General features: G+C 50.6%; 7 protein-coding genes across 7 annotated transcripts; 5 read left to right on the plus strand and 2 right to left on the minus strand.

The window, feature by feature from the left end:
* Positions 1–198: 198 nt before the first annotated feature.
* On the plus strand, positions 199–1,781 carry A1O9_06538 (STE/STE7/MKK protein kinase; the record flags this gene model as incomplete). Its single annotated transcript, XM_013405748.1, has 3 exons — positions 199–876; positions 934–1,225; positions 1,276–1,781. The coding sequence occupies 3 exons, from the start codon at positions 199–201 to the stop codon at positions 1,779–1,781; spliced, it is 1,476 nt and encodes a 491-aa protein (XP_013261202.1).
* A 1,073-nt stretch (positions 1,782–2,854) lies between these two features.
* On the minus strand, positions 2,855–3,651 carry A1O9_06539 (uncharacterized protein; the record flags this gene model as incomplete). Its single annotated transcript, XM_013405749.1, has 2 exons — positions 2,855–3,178; positions 3,286–3,651. 2 exons carry the CDS (start codon positions 3,649–3,651, stop codon positions 2,855–2,857), a joined length of 690 nt encoding a protein of 229 aa, XP_013261203.1.
* Positions 3,652–5,311: 1,660 nt separating this feature from the next.
* Positions 5,312–6,110, plus strand: A1O9_06540 (uncharacterized protein; the record flags this gene model as incomplete). The annotated part of the gene is made up of 2 exons (XM_013405750.1): positions 5,312–5,888; positions 5,947–6,110. The coding sequence occupies 2 exons, from the start codon at positions 5,312–5,314 to the stop codon at positions 6,108–6,110; spliced, it is 741 nt and encodes a 246-aa protein (XP_013261204.1).
* Positions 6,111–6,897: 787 nt separating this feature from the next.
* On the plus strand, positions 6,898–8,181 carry A1O9_06541 (uncharacterized protein; the record flags this gene model as incomplete). The annotated part of the gene is made up of 3 exons (XM_013405751.1): positions 6,898–7,309; positions 7,452–7,560; positions 7,632–8,181. 3 exons carry the CDS (start codon positions 6,898–6,900, stop codon positions 8,179–8,181), a joined length of 1,071 nt encoding a protein of 356 aa, XP_013261205.1.
* Positions 8,182–8,419: 238 nt separating this feature from the next.
* On the minus strand, positions 8,420–10,274 carry A1O9_06542 (uncharacterized protein; the record flags this gene model as incomplete). The annotated part of the gene is made up of 3 exons (XM_013405752.1): positions 8,420–9,179; positions 9,227–9,713; positions 9,815–10,274. The coding sequence occupies 3 exons, from the start codon at positions 10,272–10,274 to the stop codon at positions 8,420–8,422; spliced, it is 1,707 nt and encodes a 568-aa protein (XP_013261206.1).
* A 1,638-nt stretch (positions 10,275–11,912) lies between these two features.
* On the plus strand, positions 11,913–13,469 carry A1O9_06543 (uncharacterized protein; the record flags this gene model as incomplete). The annotated part of the gene is made up of 3 exons (XM_013405753.1): positions 11,913–11,948; positions 12,004–13,204; positions 13,255–13,469. The coding sequence occupies 3 exons, from the start codon at positions 11,913–11,915 to the stop codon at positions 13,467–13,469; spliced, it is 1,452 nt and encodes a 483-aa protein (XP_013261207.1).
* A 956-nt stretch (positions 13,470–14,425) lies between these two features.
* On the plus strand, positions 14,426–16,346 carry A1O9_06544 (uncharacterized protein; the record flags this gene model as incomplete). The annotated part of the gene is made up of 8 exons (XM_013405754.1): positions 14,426–14,458; positions 14,506–14,833; positions 14,889–15,134; positions 15,189–15,443; positions 15,497–15,640; positions 15,690–15,947; positions 16,055–16,152; positions 16,206–16,346. 8 exons carry the CDS (start codon positions 14,426–14,428, stop codon positions 16,344–16,346), a joined length of 1,503 nt encoding a protein of 500 aa, XP_013261208.1.
* Positions 16,347–16,928: the final 582 nt, after the last annotated feature.

Consider the following 16,928-nt stretch of genomic DNA (forward strand, 5'->3'; position numbering starts at 1 on the left):
CAGCCTCGCCCAGTTGCCCGCGTCTCATCGAGTCTACATCCCATCCCGCACTGAGCCACCGCAGCCCACGACAAATACCTTCTTACACTCTTGCGATCTCTCCTTGACTCGGGGACCACTCCTTGAACACCTCATCTACACCTACAAGGGTTTCTTAACCGTACACCCACCCTTGCTTGCATCCTTCTCACAACCAGAATGTCGTCCCCGGTGCCGCTTCTTCGGCCGCCAGTCCCTGGTGGGCGAAGCCAGAGCGGTAGTCGGACGCCTCGCCTCACTCTCGGGATTCCTCCTTCACCAAATGTCAAACCCGTCCATCCTGATGCCGAACAACCTGCAGAGATCCCCAGATTTAGTCTTGCCTCTAAGGGTGCCCCCAAATTGTCCCTAGCAACGCCGATGGGCAGCCAGGGCTCGGTGCACGAGGCTGGAGTGTTCAGACCCTCGATACAACCGCTAAATATCGCTGCTGTGCATGGGAATGACAATGCCAGCCGACCTCGAGGGGACAGCTTCCAAGGGACAAGCGTTCCAGGCTCCGCCTCCTCATCCACATACTCTGCCCTCTCATTCACACTCAACAACGGCCGACAAGCCGGCACTCCAGATCCCTCCTCTGCGATCAGTTCAATATATTCCGAAGTCGGTGGAGCCTCCATGGAAAGAGAAGGGAGCATGAGTGGACTATTGGTTGATTTAGAGAAACTCAGCTTAGAAAAAGGGAGGCCACTCGATGTCGACGACCTAGACGATGAAGGGTGGGGTGCTGCAAGTGAGCAAAGGAAAATAATTGAACTCGGTTCCCTAGGGGAGGGTGCTGGTGGTGCTGTCACAAGGTGTATGCTACAAGGCGGGAAAACCGTATTTGCATTGAAGGTATGTGCATTTCTAATTAGCCGACCTTGATCTCTGACTGAAATGACATCTATCTAGATCATAACCACGAGTCCCGATCCAGATGTCAAGAAACAAATTCTTCGAGAGCTCAAATTCAACAAGAACTGCACGTCCGAATACATTTGCCAGTACTATGGTGCCTTCATGGACAAATCCTCTAGCACGATATCCATAGCCATGGAATTCTGCGAAGGCGGGAGTCTCGACAGCGTGTACAAAGAAGTGAAGAAGCTCGGAGGCCGAACCGGAGAAAAGGTTCTAGGCAAAATTGCCGAAGGAGTACTCCATGGGCTTACCTACCTCAACAGCCGTAAGATCATTCACAGAGGTACGTCTCAATACATTGTGGTCTTTCTTCTTTCATGCTAACTCGAACAGACATCAAACCCTCCAACATTTTACTTTGTCGAAATGGCCAAGTCAAATTGTGCGATTTCGGGGTGAGTGGAGAGTTCGGCACTAAAGGTGATGCCAATACCTTTATCGGAACCTCATATTACATGGCTCCAGAACGAATACAGGGTCAATCCTACACTATCACTTCGGACGTGTGGTCTCTGGGCGTGACATTACTGGAAGTCGCCCAACACCGATTTCCCTTCCCAGCAGACGGGACTGAGATGCAACCTCGTGCGGGCTTGATCGACCTCCTCACATATATTGTCGCCCAACCAATCCCGAAATTGAAGGATGAACCCGAAAACGGTATCAAATGGAGTGACATGTTCAAATACTTCATCGAATGCTGCTTGGAGAAAGAGCCGCCCAGAAGAGCCAACCCATGGCGTATGCTAGAGCATCCGTGGATGACGGAGATGAAAACCAAGAAGGTCAGCATGTCCACTTTCCTCAAGCAGGTCTGGGATTGGAAGGACGAGGAGTAAATATAACGACTGATCTCTATGGTACGGGAAAACGAATGATGTCGGATGGAGGCAATCTGGACTGGTTCGATCTTGGACATTGGACACGCTAGCTGCGCAAGCATATGATAAGGAATCCCAAATATCTGGAGGGCAATACGATCGACAGTAATTTCGTTTTGGTCCTGATGTGATCAAGAGATTTGGACTGCAACAGAACTACTGTCTTTTCTGCATGATTTGCGAGCTCAAAGCCAACCCAGCGGGCTCGGTTCTAGCATGTGCGGATCTGAGGCCGGCGGATACAGATTCGTTGAGATGAACCGAGATGGAAGAGTAGGGCGCGGAGCCTGCTTCAAGGGTGAAAGGTTGGTGGCTGGACGCAGCTGTGGCGAGTGGCCCTGATATGCTGGTTTCAGTATTCGAGGCGCCATATCATGCATATGCCACACCGCATGAGACCATAGGGTTTTGGAAACTTTAGCGTGTGTCGAGCGAGCAACACTTTTTAATGACATTCGCTAATGACATTCGCGAACTGAATTGAACTGAAATGAACTCTACCATTTGCATACATCTTTGACCTTTTTCGCGAAATGTTTCTCTGCGCCATTGGGAGTAAATGGCATCCGAGTGCGTTCGAGTGGCAGGCGCCTTGTGGTCACTGTTTATGGAGGACCGGAGCAACGGAATAACCTTCATCCGCTGAGGCACTAAACTCTACAAACTACAAATATATTGTCGACTGCTCCACGATCCCCATTTAGAGCGATGACTTGTGAGTGAGGAAGAATGCTGTCCAGTAGGACCAAGGCAGGTGAAGAATGACCTCAATACGAGTGCTTTAACAACGTGGTATACCTCATCCAGGAGTGTATTCAAGAATGCCTACATGCCATCTGTACTCGACAACCACTTGTACTATCACAGCCAAGGTGTCAATGCTATACTATGCTAACCAGCATCGCTCATCCATGTCCTACTCAGTCTCCCATGAACAAGAGTCTCCAATATATTATCGATCATACTCAACGCTCGACACTCCGAGCGCCTCAGCTCAGCCCCGGCCCTCGCCGCTCGCCGCTCCCCAAAAATTAAAGCTTCGTAATTTTCAAAACACACCTCTGGCCCTTCGGAATCAACACGAAATGGTCAATCATCTGCATATCGTCATCTGTCGTCTCACTTCCAATATCGACCTTGTACCTCCTGCTTACAGCCGTCAAGGCACACTTGATCTCCATGATTGCGATCCTTCGCCCCAGGCAGGACCGCGCGCCTTTGCCGAACAGCAGCATTTGCTCGCGCATTAGGTCTAAAGCTTTAGGGGAAGCGTTGAGCCATCGTTGTAAGTGGTCAGGGTCTGGGAAGATGGTTGGCGACCGTTGCGTGGAGAGCGCTTGGCAGGATACTGTGATCTAGATGGAGTGATGGGATGGGTTAGTTGAAAGGCGCTCGGCTTATTTGCACTGGGAAGTCAACAGCAGTCAAAGAAAATCCAAGCATGGATGGGATGGACATATACCCCGCCAGGAACAAACACGCCATCCACGACCGCACCGCCCTCGGGCGTGACTCGCATCAACGCATCTGGTGCCGCGGGCCTCAATCGAAAGATCTCCTGCACGACCGCCTCCAGGACTGGGAGCTTCTCAATCACATTATACTCAGGGCTGGCGGTATCACCCACCACGCGCTTTAATTCCTCGTGCAGCCGCATCTTCCATTCGGGGTGGCGCGCCATCTCGTAGAAGAGATACGTGAGCTTGTTCCCCGTCGTGTCCGTCCCCGCGAAAACTGGATTCAACATCTCGTCGACAATTCCCCTCTCGGTTACGTGTCGCGGGATACTTTTGTTCTCCTTCTGAAGTGTCGTTCGCTCATTGACCATCCGAGCGATGAGGTCGTGCCGGGTCTGCTGGTCGAATGTCGTGAGGCACCTATGGCACGCGCCGCCGCAGTACTGGTTTTGTTGTCAGCCGGATCCAAGTCATGCCACGACAGGGCTCAACGTGGGTCAAGGTACGGAGACCTTGAAAGCCAAGGAGAATTTCTGATTGATTCTTCCAGAGTCGTCAATCTATCATTGACATAAGCATTTGGTTCTCCAGCCAGAACCACTACAATCCCCAGTATACTCTCAAGCAACTCCATCCCAAATACTGCTCATTCTGATTGAATCGCTCTTCGACCACGGCATTCAATTCTTGCGCAGTGCTCACTCAGTCGCACGACTCCTTTGATTTCCTTCGGCGAAGAGATCTGGAGACCCTCGGAGCGAATTTCGGGCAGAATCCGTGGAACCTCGAGAAGGCAGCGCCACAAATAGCTTTGGGAGTTTCAAAATATCATTGGAGAAAGTAAAGTCGGGCTACGGAGGAATATATTCCGCAACCGCAGCTCTCGGTGTTGTGGTGCAATATCGGAGTTGGGCACGGACAGCCTCGCCGGAGCCTCAATAGGAGTAGGAGATTGCCACTTCCAAGGCGCTGAACGACTGATGCCACGGCCTCTCCTGAATTGGGTCTCAAATGCCCTTCACTGATCCAGCACTATGCATGTGCGCTATTCGAGAAGTCATGATCACGAAAATCGAAGTTTTGATTGCACATTGCTTTGAAATCCTACCACTTCGAGAAGTGGAAAGATGGAACTTGCCGACTCCGGCAGCCTCAGAGCTAGATTCATTCCAAGTATGGGAGACAATCTGCAGGATACAAAATAAATCAAGCAGGTCTCGCTTTGAAGGTCCAGCTCTTGTGACTCGGCAGCAATGATAGTCGACGCAATTGTTCCTCGCCGCGTTCGCGCTAAACCTGAGAAACAGGGTTACGTCAGATCTAAATCAGGACGTCATTGTGTTCAAGCAGCACGGCCGCCAATATGATATCGTGGCATATGGAGCTGCTGGTTCGTTCATGGTTCGTTTTGGTGGCGTATGGATTTGTGTTGACCTCACTGTCGGATATTCGGGCGTCCTGACGGCTGAGCACATCGCTGCTCACCTCCCTTCAGATCTCAGATGGGCCATCGCCGGGCGTTCAGCAGACAAGCTCCAGGACCTTGCATCTCGGTGTAAGAAGCTAGTTCCCGATCATGCGACCCCGGATAGGACCTATCATTCATGCTTGACCGAGTCTAGATCTGCCAGGCTAACCGCTCCCCTAAGCTATTGAGGTGTGCGCTCTCAACGACAAGGAAGTCTCCGCATTGGCACGGAAAGCATTTTGCCTCGTTGCACTGGTCGGACCCTACGCACGCTATGGGGAACACGCGTTTAAAACTTGTGCTGAAGCCGGTACTCACTACGTAGACTGCACGCCAGAAGTGCCATAGACGTTAGCAATGATCAATGAATGCGAAGCTACAGCCAAAGCCAGCGGCTCTTGCATGTTTGCTCAGTGCGCGATGGAATCGGCGCCATCAGATCTGCTTACTTGGGTCGTTGCCACACAGGTCAGGTCGGAATTCTCGTCGCTCGTGGGAGATGTCGTGGTGGATATACATGAGCTCCAGTGAGGATTTCCGGAATTGGTCTACGAGAAAGAAACATGCTCACCAAGTGTTCAAGCTCCCTGCAGTCCGGCAGTACAGTCACGACATTGATGAATCTGTTCGACCAGTATCCGCTCAAGGCTATCGGACAAGCTATCAGACCGTATGCTCTGTCACCAGTCCCGAACGACCACCAAGCCCCCCAAGGAACCTTCCTGTCAGCGATCACAGGCCAACGCACGATGTCTGAACTGGGCCGGCTATCGACAAGTGCGACCGGTCCAGCTAACGCCGCAATCATGTTTCGGACGTGGGGCCTGACGAAGCAGGAACCTTCCTTGAAAGAGGAGTTCTACGGCCCCAATTTCACCTACCGAGAGTTCATGAACGCCTGCGGGTTCCTCAAGGGTGTCTTGATGCATTATAGCCTGCTGATCGGGGCTGTGTTCGTCTTACTGCCGCCTTTTAGAGCGCTGATCAAGAGAGCCGTCTTCAAGCCTGGGGACGGACCCGACAGGGAGAAAACGAAAAGCGAAATTATCGAGTTCCGCGCCGTTGCTAAGCCTGATGTCGACACGGAAAATAGAAGGCAGATCTTGGGGAGGCTGCAGTACACTGGAAGCATGTACTATCGTGAGCACCAACCCTCTCCTTGTTGCATCTTGAACCCGGAGTCTGACCAAGTTGACAGTGACGGCGGCGTTGCTTGCGCAGGCGGCTCGGACAATGTTGGAAGACACAGACGATGCACGACTGACTGGGGGCATTTGCACACCAGCATGTCTAGGAGGACGGTATATCAATCACCTCGAACATGTTGGGTTGAAATTCACGACGGAAGTTCAGCATCTCTAACTTGGCTTCGCCCATGTTCAAAGTCTCGACACCACTTGGTCGGTTGATAAGGAATAAAGCTCTGAGAATACCAGTAAGAGGTAATCAACGATCTTTGTTGGGGATTTCTACCTCGCCCCGAGGACGAAGGACACTTTAAGCCTTTTGTTGGGCTAGAGGGGTGGTCTGGCCGATATACTAGGGTCATGGACCTCGAACCCATCAGGTGGGAGTCGTGGCTGACTTGCGGCTTCGTCGCAGCAGGCCCTTCGTGGGTAGAAATCTAGCAACAAAACCCGGGTCTATCTTACAGATCCTTTGACACGAAGAGCGCCACCCACTCAGGGGTTTCGGCCTTTCCATTTAGGTCGGGGTTTCAGTATCGGTCCGCCCCTCGGGGCACATTGAGGGTGAGGAAGCCGAGTTTGTGAGGTATCTTTCAACAATGCTCAAGACCAACCTTCACTAAAAGTTCGCAAAAAAGGCTGGCTCCTCAGCCGTCTTTTCGTTGTCCTGACCCGCCATTCGTCTTGTTCTGGCCTCAGCTTGCGGGAGACGGGTTATTCCCTGTCAGCGAGTTTCGCGTCCTTGGACTAAAGTAACCTTGGCGCAGGTGGCCTTGCTGCCTTTTCCACAAGTGCTAGGGTGTAGCTCTAGGCCACCTGATGTGCAAAGACATAAGCATGAACGCTCTGCCGCCACTATGTTAAGTCCTAGTTAGTCCGTCATCATTAATTACTGGACATCGCTATTCATCTGTTCTCATATTTCCACGTCAAAACCCTTCACAATGTCGCTTCCCCAGACCATGAAAGCCGTCACTATCAGAAACTCGGGTATTGACGACCAACTCGAGGCGGTCGTGGAGACCAGGCCACTTCCAAAGCTACGGGCGGGGTATTTCCTAGTCAAAGTCATGGCAGTAGCAATCAATCCCGCCGACTTGCTGGTGCTAGACTTCAAGATGGCAGTCCCGGGTTCACTAGCTGGTTGCGACTACGCGGGCACGGTCGTTGAGCTTGGCTCTGATGTGCAGAGGGATTTCAAGCTAGGCGACCGTGTCTGCGGTTGTACTCGTAGCACTGATCCGGCGCAATTCGAGAACGGAACATTTGCCGAATATATTGTCGTCAAGGCTGATTTACAGCTGAGAATCCCCAGTGGGATGGGATTCGAGCAGGCAGCCTCTTTAGGGGTCACTACGCTCACGACCGGACGTTGTTTTGTAAGTCCAACGGCCCAATGCTTCGAGTTTTGAAAATATCGAGCTGGAGTAGTTTGGCCTGAATGATGGCCTCCAGCTGCCCGAGAATTGACACCATCCATTTGCGTAGTTCGATAAATTCGGCATCGACTATCCAGTTATATTGGAGGATGGCTCGGTGAACACAAGTAAGCAAAATCCAAGGCAGATCTTGGTGTATGGCGGTAGTAGCGCGATGGGAACCATGGTGATCCAGTTTGCGAAGCTGTAAGTCGTACTCGTTTCCTCAACTCTAAGGCAACCATGTCTCTGGCGGATGTGATTCTGAGCGGCCCTAGGGCAAATTTTACCGTCCTCACCACCAGCGCACCACATAATGCGGACCTAGTACGATCGTACGGTGCAGACTTCGTTGTTGACCACTATTCGCCCGACGCCCCCGCCGAGCTGCTTGCAATCGCCAAGAAGAATGCATTAGCCCTTGGTCCACTGACACTCTGTGTTGATAATATATCCAGAGCAGATTCGGCTGCATTTTGTGCAAAGGTTTTAGCGCCCCAGGACGAGACCCAACAGTCAGATGTCCTGTACAGTGTTCTCACACCCTTGACACCGCCGCTTCCCGGTATCACGACACTCCCCACTGTTGGCTACTCCTTCCTCGGCGAGGAATACGAATTCATGGGACAAGTCGTTCCGGCCAGTACTGAGGATTTTGAGCGTGCTCGACGATTTGCGGTAGTTGCAGAGAGGTTGCTCCAGTTGGGACATGTGAAGCCGCATCCAGTTGATGTCAGAACAGGTGGGCTCGAGGGTGTCGTCAAGACTGGATTGCCAGAGTTGAGGAATGGTAAGGTTAGCGGTAAGAAACTCGTCTACGTGATGTGATTGTGTACGAAGCATCTTGCCTAAGTTGTCGCAAAGACGTGGAATTGGCCTTCATTTATAGTTCACGTAGAATCGCGACTCGGCGCATGTTTTCAACTGGGCCCTCGCCTTCATTTTCTTGGTGTTCCTGTAGGGGGACTCCGCCACCCGTCGCAGGTGGCAGATGCTGACCGTTTCCAAAACTGGAATCGCGTTGTTCGAGTTTCCTCGAGGGAGTAAATTCCAAGTAAAGCTGCATTCAGGAAGGACCGTAGAATGGCAGGCTGATTCCACCACCGGAGAAAGAGGAGGAGCGATGAACAGAATGGACTTCCTTCCAAAACATTTTACCAGGGTCTTCACACACGTAATCCCACCAGAGGTGGGCGGCGAGAACCTCCTCGACCCCCTCCCAGTCATCTGGATGCCATAGGAGCTTCTCTCGAAATGTGGAGACGAACCAAGAGCGATGTTTCGTTGAGAAAGCTGCGATACCCCCTATGGTCAAAGCCCAAGTCAACAAGCCCAGATGCTGCACCAAAAAATCAGCACCAGTGGTGGCAAGGCTGTAGCGTAGACTCGCGATGAGGCGTTCGTTGACGCCGGACACGCGTGGAAGTGGGAAGAATACCATATTGCTAAATATAAGGAGAGTAAGGCGGCAGATCTCGCAAACCTGTTCATCGAACGCGGCTAGCATCATGTCGACGGGTTGTAGAGAGGTCAGCTTATACTGAAGAGCAGACCTTGCACGAACCAAAGACGGCAAGCTAGGAGCTGATGCTGTTTCTCTTTGGTACTGATCGAGACCTGCAAGAAGTACTGCCGACATTCCAACGACTTCTTGGTATTCCTCGATCAATGCTGGAAGGCTTATTAGGGATCTGCCGGATTTGAGGAGAAGTTGTTCAGCGATCAAATCGGGGGTGTACTCGATATCTGAGATCAACGGATAGATAGGGTGACGATATGCGAGTCTGGGAGGAGTTCCCAAGCGAGTGGCGAAATATAGGTCGCAACTATAAAATAAGTCTCATGGGTCGCAGGGACAGGTGGCAGGACTTACAAGTCAACGGTATCTCGTAGACCGTAGAGCGTTACAGCTTCTACTCCTCCAATTCGTTCGAGTATCATGAACATCGCGTACGTGTGCTCGGGTACTAATTTCAACAAGCCATATATGTGGAGATTTTGAGTCTTTGCCAGCGGTGATTCGGGGTAGCCTAATGGAGCAAAATGTTGGTCTCGGACAGGTTCACCATGCGCAGCAAGCGTTATTATAGCCAGCAGAATATTCTGATGCGGTATGCCGTCGCCAAGTGCTTGCAATTCCTTCTGCAATAAACTCATAGCGTATGTCTGATGCTTCAGGCTCAGAGTGTTTCCGGGTTCGATCGGCGATTGTATTGAGTCTAACGAAACAAGCATGCCGTACACCATGGCATGCAAAACAGCGGGCGATTCCATGTTCGCTCGTAGCCATGCTCTTTTGAGTGGATTGGATCGTTGATTGAGGACCGATGGCTTAAGGTGTCCCCATTTCATGTCCGCAGCTGAGGGTGGGATTATGTCAGCCGGTTAGACGCATATCATCAGGCAGCCAAAACGTTGGGGTCTCGTATCATTGAGAGAGGAAAACACACTCATTGCTTACCTATATCTAAGACCTTGTAGACATATGGCGGAAGGTCCTTTACTGCAAATACATCAAAGGGGTCCACGGTTCCTTGTCCGAGCAAAGTTGTAGCTGGGGTGCTGTAGGCAGGGGACCAAAGCTGCATCTGGTCACGTTGGGCCACTGGTTGCGAATCATCCTCTCCAAAAATATTCAGCGACTCATCAAGGTCTTCAGTGGGCTGAACGAACACAACTTTGTTTGGCGTAGACTCTTTGGGGGGGCTGTTCTTGGGACTTTCTGGACTAGCTGATGAACTCGCCTCATCGTTTCCACTCTGATCAAACACCCCTCTTCTCTGCCGTGCCAGCGCGTGTGATTTCCGAGCTGCGTGAGCACGCCTTTGGGTATCTTGGATCGCCTGAGATTTTCGATTGGGTTTGGGCGCATATGAAAGGAAGACAAAGTCTGGCTGCTCGCCCTTGGACTTTGGAGCCATTGCCTCTTAGGTTACGAGTAGCACCATCTCCAAGCCATCTCACAGCTGTGTCCTGGTCTGATTGCGATCCTCGAGACGCCGGCCCTGTGATAAGGATACTTGCTTTTAAGATAGAGCGCGGAAGCAATCAAGGAGGCCCAACGAATCGCACCTTCACCCAGAAAGAATGAGAGCGATGATGGTGATGTGAAACGAAGACGTCGCAGCCCCAGAGGTTTGGCTAGGAAGAAGGGTTAGACTTTCCTTGAACTTCCCGCCCCCAACCCAACGGGACAGACCGCTGCTATCCCAGAGGAACAGTCAATCCTGCGGCGGGGATCCAGTTCGGTGGGCAGAGCTCCACTTGTTTGTCAGCTTGCAGCCAGGACTCCTGGGTAACTCCGTAGATTGGCGACACCGTGAAACCCAGCTCGTGGGAGGTTCGGGGGCCCCTGCAGAGTGTCGACCGCTAATCCCAAGGCAGATCCTACAAACCATCAGCGCTTGAGCCCGGAACGGCAGTTGGTAAGCTTGAATAGCCTGTTGCTACACAGAATTTACTGGTTTGGCGGGTGGAAGCCAGCATTGCTGTAGCCATTCCTGAGAATAGTCGTGCTGGACCACGAGAACTTATGTTAGCGCTGGCTAATGGGTTGAACTGGTTTCGAGTACTGTTATACCCTGGAAATCCTATCAGCTGGACGCTTTAGGTCGAGTTATTTGGGCAGCCAGAGGCGTCGCAGGGGCCGTTTCGGTGATCTCGTTCTTTAGGGGACCAAGCATAGGATCGATTGTATATCATTTCAAAAAGGTACAAAACGTAAGTTGATCCCTCTCGCAGGTATGCCTACGGGGTTCCCAGCTCCACTGTCACCTCCAAGGCAATATGCTAGTAGGATGGCCTTGGCGATAGCCTTTCCTCGATTGATGCCTTATAAGAAGTAAAGGCCGGCGCCCATCCAGGCTCGAAAGGGTGTTCACTTAATCTTTCTTGGAATGATCGACCGCCAAGGCAAATGATAATTCCTCCTTCCTACTATATCACTTCCCTTCTTCTTCGTCAAGGCCAAGGACGCCGCGCGTTGCCGTCAGACATTCCCACGCTATGGTCAATATGGCAACCGTAAGCCCTCGTAGTAGCCTTCTGCCGTAGCCTTGCAGGAGTGCTTGCGAAGTCATTGCCCTGAAGCGCGTAGATTTCGTATTTGTGTGACGGCCCCATATAATCGATGTTGCAGTTAACAATCTTCAAATTCGACCTTAGAAACCGTCCCAGTCTCCAGCCTCTATCCAATTTTCCCTATCACAAGAGATCGCTATCGGAATAGCCCCCGTTGCTATCGAACTCGCCTTGAGCATGCTTCTCGATTGGCCCACACAGCTAAGTGAGGGGTACCAATGTTTGCAGGCGGCCGTGGGCGGGGTTGTATTCCCTTGGCACCCGAGGCAAAATTCGCTGCGAGGACAGACATAGTGCTCCAACTCCTGAAGAGACTCACGGGAATTGGAAGCCGTGGAGATGGAAAGATTTAAATCGGAAATCAGCGCTGCGATAATACCAAGTGTGTGTTACTGAACAACTTCGCAGCAGCCGTACTGTACAGCTATCCTTTCATCCATATCCTTCTCTGAAAAGAATAGCCTCAGTTCTTCCAAAAGATGTCATATCAGACCAATCTCTTCATTAATAATGAGGTAAGTACCCTCGTGTATTTCTCAAGGCTGGCGATGCTGATGTACATCTCAACAGTATGTCCCGTCGTCGACTGGGGAAACTCTATCTGTTTATAATCCCAACGATGATACCTTAGTATCAGACAAAATCCAGGTTGCATCTGAAGCCGACGTCGACCGCGCTGTTGCGGCTGCCAAAGCTGCATTCCCTTCGTGGTCATCTACCACAGGGGCCAAAAGGGCGGCGATTATGCTGAAATTTGCCGATCTCTTGGAAGCCAACGCAGAGAGACTCGGAAAACTGGAAAGTGTTTGCATGGGTCAACCAGTCTCCGTAGCTACACTTTTTGCCCAAGGCCCACCTGGTGTTTGGAGATATTACGCTGGTTTTGCTGGGAAGATTGCAGGAGAGAGTTACCCACCGGAAGGCGATGGATCTTACAAGATTGTTGCGTACGAGCCATTGGGTGTATGCTCCGGCATAGCTGCCTGGAATTCGACCTATACCCTAGCCGCCTGGAAAATGGCTCCTGCTCTCGCCGCGGGAAATACCTTTGTTTTCAAATCCTCCGAAAAGGCTCCTCTTGGGGCTCTAGCATATGGCGAGCTAATTAAAGAGGCTGGGTTCCCACCAGGCGTGATTAATCTGGTCACTGGTGCCGGCCCGGTTGGCTCGATGCTTGCTTCGCACATGGATATCGCCAAGATCGCCTTCACAGGTTCAGCTGCAGTCGGGCGAGCTGTCCAAATAGCAGCAGCAAAGTCGAACTTGAAGCACGTCTCCCTCGAGCTAGGAGGAAAGTCACCGGCTTTGATATTCGATGACGCTGATGTTGATAATGCTATCTTGCATAACGCGGAGGGCTTCCTCCGAAACTCTGGTCAAATCTGCTTTGCCTCTTCGAGAGTACTGGTCCAAGAGGGGATTGCTCCCAAATTTATCGAGGGTGTGAAGAAAGCATTCGAAGATGCTGCAACGAAAATGGGCGACACATCTCTGAAAGAAACTGCTTTTGGGCCCCTCGCTGACAGGAAGCAATTCGATCGCGTGATGGGATTCTTGAAGGATGGAAAAGCCGAAGGAATTCAAGTACTTACCGGAGGTGACGCTTTAGGTGATAAGGGTGCATTCGTTCAGCCTACGATTCTTTTGAACCCTGATGTCAAGAGCCGTGTCTTCACCGATGAGATCTTTGGCCCCGTCATTGCCATCAAGACGTTTAAGACCGAGGAAGAAGCTCTTCAGATGGCCAATGACACCACATATGGCCTTGGATGTAGGTGCAATTTTGATTTTCAAACACTCCCAATTGGCTAACAACTACAGCATCGATTTTCACATCCGACATTCCCCGAGCTCTACGGGTTGCAAGCAAGATCGAAGCAGGAGCAGTCGGCATTAATCAAGCTTTCAAGGCGTCGCCGCAGGTCCCCTTCGGAGGGGTTAAACAAAGCGGCATAGGAAGGGAGTGTGGCTATGAAGGACTGAGAGGATATCTACATGCAAAAACAATACTGATCAACATGAATGTATCCAATTGAACACAGTTGCAACTGGATGCTGGTATGTGTTGCAGTATACTCGAGCTTGGTGAGCTTTCCAGGGCTTGGCTTAGGATGAACGGTTGGAAAGTCGTCTCCATGGCAGTCTCCCCACAAATCAGAATTGCCTGGGAGTAGAAAACATTCAAAAGGAGCTCTGCACTCTTCCAGCTTGATATTTCGACGGTTTGGCTTGAAGGTAAATCACATATGGGAGTGATGACCATGAGGACAAGATACCGAGACCGTAAGTAAAACTCGGACTGCCAAATCCAGCACCATGTTGCATAAATTAGGAAATAAACCCCAATTTCGCGGCACAGCAAGTCAATTCTGACAGCTTGGCAAAATGCTTGATTGGCATTTATTTGTCTTCTCCCGTTCCCGACCTCCGCCGATGTTGAATCCCCGGCTTTTCATTATGACCTCGATTCCAATTCCTGGGGATCGAGGCTAGAGAGGAAGCTCCACAAACGCCAAAGAAGCATATTAGTCTCGCGAAATCCGTCGGAGCTTCACGTGGTGGGAAGGTGGGAAGGTGTACTGTAATAGCTATAAATCAAACTACTCTGGGACTCCGATTTCGGAAATATTCCACCGGTCGACCCAGTTGGGCTTTCCGATGCTCACATCATTATGAACCCGTGCTCGAGAAAGCTTTCCTTTCTCCAAGTTTGTGGCTGCGAGCTAAATTTACCCCAGACGGCCCCAGGGCGGGTGAGACTATCTGGATAGCATGGAAGTGGCTCTATTGGAGTGTACAAACTTCAGAGCGACGTCTCCTCACGCATGGTTGATCTGGTAAACCCGAGGGTATAGTGGTGGGGTTTCACCTCCTGAGGACGATCGATCTATGTTGTACCACTGGGGCTATATAAGATGGATTGCCAACTGTTCTTGACTATCGCGGTCTGGAATCATTCACTAGTAGTTCCAGTTTCAACATTGCGGACAAAATGGCGCTCTCACCAAAGTTAACTCGATATTTGGTAAACCACCCCCTGTTTTTCTCTGCATCAAACTCACACTTCTCCAGATTATTCTTTTTGTTGCCCTAGGAAGTCTTACGTATGGCTATTGCGCGAGCATTATAGCCACGACACTAGGACAACCCTCATTCATCACCTATTTCGAACTGGATACGCGATCAGACGCAGCTGACTTGATGGGTGCCATCAACGGGCTCTTTCAGACTGGTGGTCTCTTCGGGACTTTATCCTGCATCACAACTGCGGATAAATTTGGAAGAAGAATGGCCATGCTAATTGCCTGTGTATTCTCCATCGTCGGTGGCGGTCTGCAAGCTGGGAGCGTTAATATTGGAATGTATATTGCTATGCGGTTTATTACGGGGGTCGGGATCGGTAAGAAAGCATTGACGTTTAACGAGCTTCATTTCACTACTAACATTCTGTATAGGTGGACTGGTGACCCTCGTCCCGCTATATCAAAGCGAGATTGTGCCACCTCGAATTCGTGGACTTCTGGTGGGGATGCATGGGGTTCTTATCTGTGTCGGATACGCCTCTGCGAGCTGGATAGGTCTTGGTTTCTACTTTGTCCAGGCTTCAGGCGCCCAATGGCGCATACCCCTCGCGATTCAGTGCATCCCACCATTGATTCTGGCTCTTGGTGTGATGTTCCTCCCCGAATCTCCTCGATGGCGTAAGATTAAAGTATCATTGCGTGCGGTGTTCACATGAGCTAAATGGCATATAGTTCTTGCGCAAGACCGCATGGACGAAGCCTACAAATCATTCAAAACGACACGAGCGGAAACAACCGATACCATATTTTCAGATGAGGTAGCAATACGTGCCGAGTTTGACCTGCTACACGGCCAATTAATTCACGAGAAGCAAAATCACATTTCTTTTCTGGATCTCTTTCGACATACGTCTCTTCGCAAACGATGCATCATCGGCTTCATTACAATGTTTGGAGCGCAAGGCACGGCCACGCTCGTCATAAACAGTGAGTTGACGTTGGTCTTTACCAAATCGAATTGAAGCTGACGAATGCTATAGACTATGGTCCGTCACTATACTCAAGCTTAGGTTTTGGCACTGTTCAGCAGCTCCTCATTCAATCAGGGTGGATCTCTGTTTGTCCTTTCGGTAATTGGATCAACGCTCTGGTTGTAGATAAGATCGGTAGAGTTCGAATGCTACGTAAGTCTCGTGTTGTTGAGTCCTGATTTTCCTAGCTGACCTTTCTCAGTGTTTGGCTTCTGTGGTACTGTGATTGCCCTTATCGGAGAATGCATAACTGTCGACGCATTCCAGAGGACAGGCCACAGGAGTGCTGCATCTGCTGCAGTGTTCTTTCTGTTCCTTCACATTGGCTTCTTCTCTTCTTCCGTCGATGCCACCTCCTATATCTACGCTGCAGAGATCTTCCCAACTCCTGTTAGAGCGAAAGGACTAGCAGTGTCGATCTCTGGGTTATTTATTGCCACTATCATCTTCCTACAAGCAGGTAAGCCTCACTAGCCACGAGAACCCACAGATTACCATCGTCATATTTAGCTGTTCATGCCCCTTTCAGCTCGTTGCATAACAAGGGTTAACCTTACTCTTTGACAGCACCAACGGCATTCGCATCAATTGGCTGGAAATATTATATTGTTTTCATTGTCATTACGAGCATCTTCGCAGTAGTCATCTTCTTTTACTTCCCAGAGGTAAGACACAGCGGAATGTACCTGGAAAGAATCGCTGACACCCAATGACACAGACCAAAGGCCGCTCCCTCGAAGATATCGGAGAAGTTTTTGGAGATGAAGTTGATCCCGTTGGTTTGTCGCCTAAGGAGGGTGATAACTTTGGCGAAAGTAAGAGTGGTAATCAAATGCGAGTTGAGACGGTAGACAAATAAAAAAAGGTGGGTCTCGGACCATTGTCGCATGTCATGGATATCAATTGCCACAATAACTTCTTTGGAACATTATTGTTGGTCAGAAGGAGATACCCAGGGAAGCGTTACTCTTCCGCTCGCTGCCCCAACATCTGCCAAATAGAGCTGCTGAGTTCAATGGACATATGTTGCACTACAAGATACCAGATCCGAGGCTAATCAAAACAACATTGGCGTGCTAAAGATGTTATATTTAATAATTAGGAGGAGCAAACCGTCGTAATCAAACACTAATCCGCAGAATCCAGGGGAGCCCAAATTGCCCCAGTGGCAAAGAGATGTTGCAAACTGCGCCCACTGGCTGTCCGAAGCCGCTGTGACTTCCATCCCGTCGACAATAAATCGAGATACCTGGCCACTGAGATACTGCTGCGTTCTGGAACCTAGACTGCCAGCTTGTCTTCGGTTGTGCTCCTCCGGTAACATCAAGACTGGGGAGGATTCCAGGCTGTGCACCCGCTTTCCTCGATCAAGTGGAATGAGGTTCATTTGTGAACTCATAGCATGTGTGGTCTGTGCGCGTGCTGGAGTGATAACGACCAA

The sequence above is a fragment of the Exophiala aquamarina genome (genome assembly GCF_000709125.1).
Source record: "Exophiala aquamarina CBS 119918 chromosome Unknown aczIA-supercont1.4, whole genome shotgun sequence".
Taxonomy (NCBI): Eukaryota; Fungi; Ascomycota; class Eurotiomycetes; order Chaetothyriales; family Herpotrichiellaceae; genus Exophiala; species Exophiala aquamarina.